Source organism: Pipistrellus kuhlii, unplaced genomic scaffold, assembly GCF_014108245.1.
Source record: "Pipistrellus kuhlii isolate mPipKuh1 unplaced genomic scaffold, mPipKuh1.p scaffold_m20_p_5, whole genome shotgun sequence".
NCBI classification, from domain to species: Eukaryota; Metazoa; Chordata; class Mammalia; order Chiroptera; family Vespertilionidae; genus Pipistrellus; species Pipistrellus kuhlii.
In genome coordinates, this window is record NW_023425551.1 from 33005683 (window position 1) to 33017696 (window position 12014).

At 34.1% G+C, this 12014-nt stretch overlaps 1 protein-coding gene across 4 annotated transcripts in view; it reads left to right on the top strand.

Annotated features, from left to right (window-relative positions):
• Positions 1-12014, top strand: part of ATG5 (autophagy related 5) — an 89271-nt gene that overhangs the window by 63749 nt on the left and 13508 nt on the right. For 3 of the 4 annotated variants that reach the window (XM_036414138.2, XM_036414136.2, XM_036414139.2), the window contains one exon: positions 4497-4614. In XM_036414138.2, the coding sequence (XP_036270031.1) occupies positions 4497-4614 (118 nt within the window). Of the gene's footprint in view, positions 1-4496; positions 4615-7595; positions 7637-12014 lie in introns of those variants that run through there. The other variant, XM_036414137.2, reaches the window with a different exon arrangement.

A 12014-nucleotide genomic window follows, 5' to 3' on the forward strand; every position in this document is an offset into this window, starting at 1 on the left:
CCACACTGGCTGGGCTACATTTACTTTTCAATAACAGCTTTATTAAGGTAGAAGTTAGATACCATAAAGTTCACCCCTTTAAATTGTATTTTATTTAATTCTCTTTAGAATATTTAGAGTTGGTACAACCATCACTACTACATACAATAATCCTCATTTAATGTATTCAATAAGTTCTGTGACTTTAAGGGAAACAATGTATAATGAAAACAGTTTTACCATAGGCTAATTGATATAAAGAAGAGTTAAGTTCCTCCATTATCCATCAATGTTATAATGAAACTAGAGGTCCGATGCACAAAATTCATCAAAGGGCTCAGCCCTCGCAGCCATGGTGGTTTGCTAGACCCTCACGGCCACATCTTTGTCCAGAAGCTTGTCTGGAAGGACATCCAAAAGGTCGTTCGGCTGTCCAGTCTAATTAGCATATTATGCTTTTATTATTATAGATGACATTATTTAAGGACATGCTATAACATTCCAAAGAGAAACTCCATACACCGAAACTCCATACACCATTAGCTATCACTCTTCATTTCCCCTTCCTTCCAGCCCATGTCAACCACTAATCTAATTTCTATCTCTGTGAATTTGCCTATTTTGAACAGTTCATATAAAAGGAATCTTACAATATATGGCCTTTTAGGTCTTGCTTCTTTCACCTGCATTAAATTTCCATGGTTCATTGATGTAGCATATTTCAGTACATTCATTTTTATGACCAAGTAATATTCCATTGTATGGAGACATCACATTTCCACTTACCAATTAATTGATGGACATTAATATACAAATTTTTGTGTGGATATATATTTTATATTTTAAAGAAGTCACCCATATATAAAAATGTCTTTTCATTCTTCAGGAGAGAACAATTTATTAATTGCTTTACTTTTGTATTATCCTACCTTTTTAGTGTGGCTTTTGGGAAAATTAACAAAGATATTTTAAAAACTCTTATAGATGGTAAAATTTAAACTGATTCCCTTGGTATGATTTTGAAATCATTTTTGAGAAGCTTTAGTTAGATAATTATTACTAAAAACATCAATGTCTAGCACTTTTATAAAAAGCTTTTCATTGACTACTAAGAATTCCATATAAAATTTTAAGCAATGTAATTTTTTTAATAATTTGCCTCAAAACAGCACCAAATTGATCTCATTGTGACCAAAAGAAAAATGGAGCTTCCCTGTAACACACGATATTCAGTGAAAGGATATGAAGAAGACACAGGCTGTTACCTGTATTTGAAGAAACTTTGCCTTAACTATTTATGTGACAAAGTACATTGGCATTGTCTAGACAGAATTATAATAAATACAAGTTTAAGTAAGACAAAACATAAACTTAAAACCAGATGTATGGATATAATTCTGATGGTGTTTTCATTTAATCATAGTCTTAATTAGAACACTACTGCTTTGAGGATTAAGTGTCCCTGACTATAATAATGACAGCTTTTTAAATGTTAATTATTATTTTTTAGAATTGTTGGGAATATTAAAAGTGGACTTCAGGCTCTGGTAGCATAACTACAGAAAGTGCTTATTTTCAAGTCTTCTATTTTCCTATATAGAGGGATAAAAGTCATCTGATTAAGTGGTACAGACTCCCCATCCCACTTCCCACCACCAAAAAGACTATTTACTGTAAAGGTCTAAAAGCATTCATTTGAAAATGGTCTGATCTTTTTATTTAATGATGTATTGTAATTGTGTATATTCTTAAGCTAATTTTAATATGAGGCTTCTTTTAAAAAGCATGTGATGCAAAATTTGACATGCATGAATATATCTTAGGCCTAATATGCATGTGACAATTTGAAGCACATATCATGTGTCATTGTTCATAAAGTCTGGGAGCATATCCTGTGTAAACCCCTGTTTTTATTTGTGCTACATATTCTAATTATCGATAACAAGACTTCAAAGGGAACTGATGGTCAAATATCAACTATTTTTCATTCTTTGTTAGTGGTTCTGTAGAGACTAAATAGTGTTACCTTTGGTTCTACACTTACTAGTAACAGTGGTTTAAAGGGGAGGAATGAAAAGAACTAGGTAATCTTTGTTAAGCACCTATTGCATAAATGTTCTATGCATCTCATCATATTTAATTATCATAGCAGCCATTTAAAGATATATATTATTCCCATTTTTCAAATTCAGAAACAGACTCCCAAAGATTAATGAAAGTTGCCATCAGTACACAGTCAGTTGTGTTGTAAATTGGGATTTCAACCAAGCCTTTCCTAATCTCACTTTTCTTTCCTTATCCACTAATTTCACATGGGTACCATTGTATTCCAGCTATTCCCCTTATGAAAAAGGGAGGATTGGGTAGATTCTGAGGGTGTAGATCTGGGCTGTTTGGGGAGCAGGAGGCAGCCATAAGGACTGTGCAAGGATCACCAGGCTTGACTGGACTAGGCAAGAATTTACCTAAGCATATGAAATCAGCCCTAACCCAAAATAGGAAGTAGGAAGTGAATAGGTAGTAGAGGTGAAGCCAGATATGAGAGCTGGAGTGCTGCCAAGAGTGTGGTGACCATAGTCAGGAAAGTACAACGTGGTCAGAAACTGTGAGGATTGAGAACAGGCTAGGAAGCAGAAAGAATTTGAAAAGATATGGTTCTGGATGGGGGCTGTGAACACTTACGGAGAAGGACTTAACTTTTTGAAGGGGATGTTAATCCTCACTGGAGGATATTTTTTCCATTGATTTTTTTAAAAAGATATTTTATTGATTTTCCACAGAGAGGAAGGAAGAGGGATAGAGAGCTAGAAACGTCGATGAGTGAGAAACGTCGACCAGCTGCCTCCTGCACACCCCCTGCCAGGGATGTGCCCGCAAATCAATGTACATGCTCTTGACCGGAATCGAACCTGGGACCTTTCAGTCTGCAGACCGACGCTCTATCCACGGAGCCAAACCGGTTTCGGCAATTTTATTTTTTATTTTTTAAAGAAGGGGCAGAGGGAGAGAATAGAGAGAAAAACATAGATGTGAGAGAGCCACATCAATTGGTTGTCTGCAACCCAGCTACCTGCCTTGACCAGAATTACTGACATCAGGCTGGCAGGCAGAAGTGGTTAGGAGCAATCAGGAAGGCAGGCAGGTGAGCTTTTGGGAGCCAGCAGTCCTGGATTGTGAAAGCGTTATCCAACTGCCGGTTTAGGCTTGATCTCGATGGGATCGGCCCTAAATGGACAGTCGGACATCCCTCGAGGGATCCCAGATTGGAGAGGGTGCAGGCTGGGCTGAGGGACAGCTCTCCCCCACTCGTGCACCCCGTGCACAAATTTTGTGCACCAGGCCTCTAGTGTGTTAAAATAAAATAACAAGGGAGGAGGTTCTTTTTATTCTCTTTATCATATATTTATTTATTAACTTACTCTGTGCTTGGCACAGTTCTTTAATTATGGCCTGACCATTGTGGTTCAGTGGTTGAGCATTGATCTATGAACCAGGAGGTCATTGTTTGGATTACTGGTCAGGGTACATGTCCAGGTTTCAGGCTTCATCCCCAGGGTGGGGCATGCCGAAGGCAGCTGATCAGTAATTCTTTCTCATCATTGATGTTTCTATCTGTCTCTCCTTCTTCCTTCTTCTCTGAAATCAATTAAAAAAAATAAAAGAAAAGAAAAGAAATAGGGAATGTCCCAAATTTCTGCAGAAACTGAGCTCAAGATCATAAGCTCATGAACAATACTTCAGTTAGTAGACTGGCTGATTCCAGAGCTTCTGCACTGTGTCATGATGAAGTTTTCATCATCTTTGACATGCTCCTATAGAGGTAGTTCAGGAAAATTAAAATTATAAAAGTGGGTGAAACATTAAAATCAATTAGCAATAAGTTATGATATAGTGCTAATAACTATTGCTGTATTGACTATTTGGAAAATTTTTTTAACATAGAGAAGTTAAAATAATAAAACAACTAAGACAATATAAATCCTTCATCTAGATTCACCATAGTTAACATTTTTCTACATTTGCTTTCCCTTCACTTCCACAATTTTGACATCTACGAAATTTGACATTAATTTAATAAAGCTGTCTAGTGTTCATTCCTTATTTCCCAAGTTATTCCAAAGAACATCTTTTATAGCTGATTTTTAAATTTTTCTTCTCCAATCCAGTATTCAGTCAAGGTTTGTTTTATTTTTTTACTTAATTGTTATATCTTGTCAACCTTTTTAAATGTTTTTGTATTGTTTTTGTTTTATTTTTTATTGCTTCTGAAAACTTTTTTGAGTCATCTAGGCCAGTTGTTTTAAAGCATTTTACATTCTGGGTTTGAATGTTTCCTCATTGCTAGATTTACTTTATGTTAAGCATTCTGAGCAATAATACCACATTGATGATGTATGTTTCTGATTACACTATATCTAAAGAAATATAAAGCAAGCTTTAAATTTCTGATCTATTAATTTGTTATTTCTAGCAACAAAGACTTAATTGTTTGAATTCTTTCTTCATTTTTCAAATAGACAACGACTGAACGACCTTTCATTCAGAAGCTTTTTCGTCCTGTGGCTACAGATGGACAATTGCATACTTTAGGAGATCTCCTCAAAGAAGTCTGTCCTTCTGTGATTGCTCCTGAAGGTAATGTAATTAGCAGTAGTGAAACATTTCTTTGATTGCCCTTTGTTCCTAAAGTAACATAAGTATTCTGCAGTTATAACTTTTGCTAGTTACTTCAGGAAGAAATTTTTAAGTATGTTTTTATTGATTTTTTAAAGAGACAGGAAGGGAGAGAGATAGTTAGAAACATTAATGACATTATCAATTGGCTGCACTCCCGCACCCTCTACCCTAACCCCCCTTACCCTTCGGGAGATCGAGTCCATAACCCGTGTATGTGCCCTGACCAGGAATTGAACCAGTGATCTCCTGGTTCCTGGGTGGAAGCTCAACCACTGATCCAAGCTAGCTGGGCCAGAAGAAATTTTCATTATCTTATAGGGAAAAGTCTTTTGAAACAGAAGCTTGTAGTATTTAATCTATTTTATAAATTACTGGCATTAACAAAATAAGGAATTGACTTTCTTTGACAAAATAAAATACATTGTTCTTAAATTATCCTTTTATCACATCTTTGGTTTCCTGGTCCTCTCATTTGTAAATTCAGTTCTGATAAATATTATTTTTAATTTTCTACTGTGTTTCTTCATTCTAAAGGAATAAGAGGTAGTTAAATAAAATATCTTACCTTTGTTTTCCTTAATTAAATCTGCCTGCCTTTTCTGGCATCCTTGTGTATATCTAGCACTTCTAAATGCACAAAGGTTCAATGGGGGCAGGAGACGAGGGGCCATCTAAAATACCAACAGATTGATTTAAAAAGAAATTATTGACCAGTACTCAGAATTATTAAAATTGAACAGGTTTTATTGGTTAAAGAGTTTATAAATATATCATTAGGTCTTGCTGTCATTTGTCATGAGTGTTTTGTACTAGATTATATAGTTAAGGTTTTTGATGCACACCCTCATATTTCTAATGCTGGGTTAAATGTTTACTCAAAATTTCAATTACTGAATTCTTTCTTTGTGTCTTTCCTGAAACATTATTTATGATAATTAAATCAGCATAATTGAAAAAAAAATCATAGCATAATTGACATTAGGTTGACCATAATACTGTCTTCCAGTCTTAATCTATTTTCGTTACTGTGTAATTTTAGTTTTTAGTAAGAGTTTCAATTAAATAATTTCTTGGCAATTTAATGATTTTTATTTTTAATAAATTTTACTGAGTTGTTCATTCATCACTGCAGTCTAGTTTTAGAACATACCTGTCACCTCAATAGTTTAGTTTTGCTTCTTGGCAGCTAATCTGTGCCTCACTGTCCATTGTAGGAAACTATTGGTCTGCTTCCTGTCTCTGTAATTTGCCTCTTTTGGATATTTCACATATATGGAGTCATACAAAATTGTGATTGTTTATTTCACTTAGCATAATGTTTTTGGTTTCATCCCATTTGTAGTGTGATTCAGAAGTTTCTTTTTCTTTTTCTTTTTTTCTTTTCTTTTTTTTTTTTTTTGCTGTTTAGTAGTCCATTAAGAATATATACTATATTTTATTTATTCATTCACCAATTGGTGGGTATTTAGATTATTTCAACCTTTTTACTTTTAAATATACATATATATTGTGTAATTGATTGATTTCAGAGAGGAAGGGGGAGAGATAGAATCATTCCTGCACACACCCCACTGGGGATTGAGCCCACAACCGGGGCATGTGCCCCGGAATCGAACTGTGACCTCCTGGTTCATAGGTTGACTCTCAACCACTGGGCCACACTGGCCAGGCTCCACCTTTTCACTTTTTTTCCTTTTATTCTCTTTTTGTTTTCTACCACCTTTTCACCTTTATGAATAATGCTGCTGTGAACGATTGCATACAGATCACTGTGTGGAAAAGTTTTCATCTTTCTTGGATAGATTGATTCCTAGGAGTGGAATGGTTGGGTACTATGATACATTTATGTTAAACTTTTTAAGAAACTGCTAAACTTTTCCAAACTGGCTGCACCATTTTACAGTCATGCCAGCAATGTTTGGAAGTTTCAGTTTCTTTATATTCTCACTTGCATATACTTTTTGTCTTATTATAGCCATCCTAGTGCTTTTGTGGTGGTGTATCTTGGTGGTTTTAGTTTTTATTTTCCTAATAACAAAGTTTAGTGTGTTTTTATCTATTCACACCTTTTCCTCAAATTTTATAGATTATTTGTTTTCTTATTACTGAATTTTGAGTTATTTATATATTCTGGATATAAGACCTTATCAGATATGAATTGTAATTTTTTCCTAGTCTGGGTCTGGTTTTTTAATTTTCTTCAAAAAAGTAAAATATTTAAATTTAATGAACTCCTATTTCAAGGTTTTTATGTATTGTATTCCATTAATAGTTTAAAAATCATTTTCTGATAGAAAATATATTTATATAGTTCTATTAATAAAATCAAAATGTACTTAAAGGAATTTAGAGTAAAGTTTTTTTTCAACTTTTATTCATGAAATCCTAATACAGTTCCCCTCTACAGAGACAACCAATATTGCTATTTTCCTGTATGTTCTTACAGGGATAGTTAGACTTTTTTTTATCTTTGAAGTAAAGTTACAGAAATTTTGATTGTGGTGTTCTCTATAACTGTTATTGATTTAGGAGTACTTACTATCCCAGTTTATTTTCTCCATGCTGTAAGGATTTAAACACACGCGCACACACACACACACACACACACACATACACAAAACAATCTCTGTTTCCTGTCTGTTTTGCTACTTTCTTGAAGATTTGAGAATATAGGCTAGTTTTTCTATTTGAAGTATGATTAAGAGATTAATCATTTTTATTGCTAACAGAGATGGGATGTGAGCCTCATACCTCACTACAAGCATTGACTTTCATTTATTCATTTCTCTGTACTGTATATTTTTTTCTTTCTCTTGAGTACTTCATAGTATTTTAAAGAACATTGAAAAATGCTTTGATTAATTAAGAGTAATTAAAATGTAAGTTATAGCTTAATATTCAAATGGCTACCTTATTTTTCTTATATTTTTTTTTTACAGTCTACTCTCAAAACATTGTCATTTAAAGTAATACATCTTTATAAGATCCGTGACTATTGAATGAGAACATCACAATGAAACTAAAACTTTGGAGGAAAATTGTTCTCCCCCAACCAGCAGCACACTTGTCAACAAATACACAGAATGATACAGGAAAACTTACTAGAAAGAGCAGGAGGAAATTGGTTGGGTGTTAATTTTGTGTTTGACATCTTTAAAGAACCTTAGAGTTATTTGTTCATTCTCTTATTTTAGATGATTTGCTGTTAGTTTCTTACTATTATACTTAATTGAAGAACTAGGCTTAGAACTCAGTTCATCTCCATCTCCTGGTTCATTTTTTTTTTTTTCCACTTTACTATGCTACCATTTACTTTCATTTTCACTTTTTCACTTTTTTGTTTAGTTCAAAATAACATTTTGAAATGTTTGCTTTTTTTCTGTCTTTTTATTCTATGTTTTGTGTCTAGTACCTAATCTCACCTACATGCTGTTCTCTCTTATAATATTTCCTGGTATGATCTTAAGAACCTTAACTTTTATATTGATTTTGTTCATTTTGTTATTTTAGAGTTCCTGTATGATTCTAACCATTCTTGTTCAATTTATTAAAATGGTGTCTGTGGCATTCAGGCACTTAAATGAAAAGTAATCACATGCTTTGTGCTAACAAAATGCACCTTTGTGCTGTTTTGCCATCTTACATCCAGGTCACAATACGTGCAAGGTTAGCACAGCCCTGTACAAGAATGACACATAAATTTGGGAGGACTTTTATTCTTTTAAATATTTTTTATTCTCTTCTAAATTTTTAGCACGTCCTACAAGTACATCTTTCCCTAAAGAATACATAGTATGACTTCCCATGTATTTTTTTGAAGGGAGTGGTGAAGTAGTCATTCATAATTTTAACCCACAAACCTGCTTCTTAGGTGATTTCAGTTGCGATAGGTGGATATCTTTGTGTAATAGTCTTCTTCACACCCAAATTGTTACATGCTTATATTGATGGGAAACACGCATGTGCATGCAAGCACTCACACACACCATACAGCCATAATTGAAATGCTATAAATAGCACCTATACTTTTGAGGTACGTTTGATTGTTTCATACCAGGAGGAGGCCACATTCTAATACAAGTATTTTTGAAAGAAACTTTTATTTACCTCTTTCTTTTGTCACCTCATATTGGAAAATAACGGTCATTTCAGGATCTGTGGGTAATATTTAAAACAGGTCACTGTTTCAGTCAAGAATTGTTTACTCTCTAGCTCAGTATGCCTGGTGGCATTGTTAAACGTGAAACATTTTGAAACATCTGCACCCAACTTAGGTTGAAAGCGAAAAACTTTAAGATTGGGTATGTTTGGATAAGAACTGGCTATCATCACATGATAGAGAAAGTACTTCATAAAACTTATGTGGCACCATTGTCTACTCCTTTAAGAAATGACTCATGCATGAAGGAATTTTGCCATTATTTCATCACATGAAGGTAGAATATACTCATAATTATGAAGACGTGCTTTAGGTCATTGTTCGTGTGGAGTAACTAATGATGCTTTATGTGTTTCTTTTTGTTGTTTTATAAGTGACTAGAGGAGTTAGCCAAGTTAGAGGTAACAGGAAGTAATGAAAGGTGAGCTCAGGTAGATTTTTTCTGTGGTGTCAGCTTTAGTTAAAATGACTCAGAGCTAAGCTTCTGTATGAGACCTGAAGTGAATTTTTTTCTTTGTTCATTAACATTAAAAACAACATATCAACAAAAAACAGCAAAAGTTAAAGCCCATAGCTTTTATTCTTTTATTTGGGAGAATATAGAACACCTGTAAGCTTTGCCCAATCATATTTCATTTCCCAGTTTTCTGATGATAATGTATAAAAACATAGGAGTTTAGGCTTAAGAGAATAAAAATATCTTTCCATGCTTTGTTTAATCCTCTTTAACAGTTGGGCTGTTTCAGTTCTGAATTCATATGGATATTTTACAAATGGATTGTATGTGTAAGGAAAAGCTTACATTCCATGGCAAATTAATAAGGTTTCCCTGCATGACTCTTACTGACAATTATAATCCTGTAGCCACTTGCCTTTTTTCATTTCCATTTCTACCCTGCTACCTGGGAACCTATTTATCTTGAGGCCATTCCCAACCATTTTAATTTTTTGTTTCCAATTGAAGTTGTAAATTTCATTATTCATCATTAAATTTCTTTGTATTATACTGTCTTCTTGCACTGGGGATATTAAGATGTATAAGACATAGTCCCTACTTTTAAGAAACTTTGGTCCAATTGGAGTGGACAGAAAGGTATACGGATGTGGTGTATACAGTACTAGAGATATGCAAAGAATTGTAGGAAGCACCTAGAATTGCTATTTTAACCAATCTGGAAAAGTAGTGAAGACTGAGATAAGTCTTAAAAGGTGCACAAAAATTAGATGAAAAGGAGGAATCCGATCATTAAACCAAATGACCACTGTAGAGGTGGAATCCTTCACCAGCTTCCCAGGAGCTGGTGAAGGGGTAATATTTGGTCTAAATCACATGTGTCAAACACAAGGCCCGCGGGCCAAATCCGTCCCACCAGGCCTTGCAATGTGGCCCGCACCGCGCTGTCATCACTGCACTCCGCTGCGTTTCCATCACAATGACAGTTTATGACTGTTCAGTAAACCATTCGGCCCGCGATTTAGGCTGGATTTTAGATTTTGGCCCCTTTTCTGATTGAGTTCGACACCCCTAGTCTAAATGGTCTCTGTTGAGGTTTTCTACTTGTCTCCTGTAAATATGAAGAAAATTTTCAATGAAGTCAGAAATGTGGGGAAATTACTGAGGAACTAAGTGACTTAAATTAGATCTATTTTTTTACCTAATCAGTACATTGGAAGATAATTTTAATAACTTTAGACTAAGGGAGTCATAATACCCTTTCTTGGCATTCTAATTTGTCATATATGTTGCTGTATTTTCTTAAAATATTTTTTACTGATTTCAGAGAGGAAGGGAGAGGGAGAGAGAAATAGAAACATCAGTGAAAGAAAGAATAATTGATCGCCTGCTTCCTGCACACCTCACACTAGAGACCAAGTTCACAACCTGGGCATGTGCCCTGACCAGGAATCAAACTGTGACATCCTGGTTCATAGGTTGACACCCAATCACTGAGCCATGCTGCCAACGCAATATTGCTTTATTTTTTTTATATGCTTTATGAGAAACCACAGAATAGTTTCTACAAAAAGTAAGAAAAGATAATGTATTCATATTTTTCCCTCCTTTGCTCTATATAATGTGGTTAGATTTTGTTTATAAAGTGAGTTAGCTGTTGGGGTTATAATATTTTTTTTTTCAGACATAAAATAATTAGAGCAAAGAAATATCTAAATCTCATGTTACTTATCTAAGGTAGATACTTCTAGTTGAAGTTTGTCAGTGCATGATGACACTGTCCCCCAAAGACATGGCATTTCCATTTAAAAACTCATAACATGGAAACACAGAACCTACAAACCTCATCAGAATTAGGATTTAGGAGTAAAGTAATAATGGTTTACAATTTTAATAATTTTTTTTCATTCGTTTAGAAATTGTTTTTATTCTAATATCCTTTGTATATTCAGTTTTTTATTTGAAAGATCATTTCAGTATGGGTGTGGTTTTTTTCTTTAATATATCCAGGTTTCTTATTCTATAAAGTGAGGGTGTTTTTTACTACCTGCCCCATAGCATGTGTTAAAGTGAATGAAGTTTGTTTAAATGAGATTTTATAATCACATAATTCCAAGGTTTTACAGTGAACACTTTTTGTTATTGTTGTTTTCTTATGCATTGGATAGTATTTTTTTCTCAAATAGATGGTTTTTTTGTGGTGGTGTGATGGTTTTTTATAAACCACTGTGCAGAAATAAATACTTATTGATGTTTAGCCTATGCACAGAGATGTAAATGTATGACGAACTCTGTATTCCGAGCCCTGATAGTTACTTTTTTTAGAAATTAATTTCTGGACATGATTAGAAATGCTGAAAGTGGGCTTTGTTGAGGAAGAAATAAGCTATGGCATCTCCATAGTTAATATGGCCAGCTCTTATTATCATTTACTTGTCAAAATGTATTAAAAGTAAAATCTTAAGGCTAGAGGTCTGAAAATGTCTGATAGTGAAAGTTTTTTATTGAAGAATAAGGCATGGAACACACATTAATTTGAAATTTCTAGCTTTTCATAAGAAGGTCCCTTTTGTAATTTTGCTGAAATATTGAGCCCAACATGTGGGACTGGGTGACCCAGTCCCACTGGGCTCTAAGGGGAGTTTCACCCTTTCAGTTTCATATTAGCACATTCTGCTCTTAGTTGTTTTTTCTTCCTCACTGAATGTGTATTTTATATTTAAAAAAAGATACAGTGTTATGCAC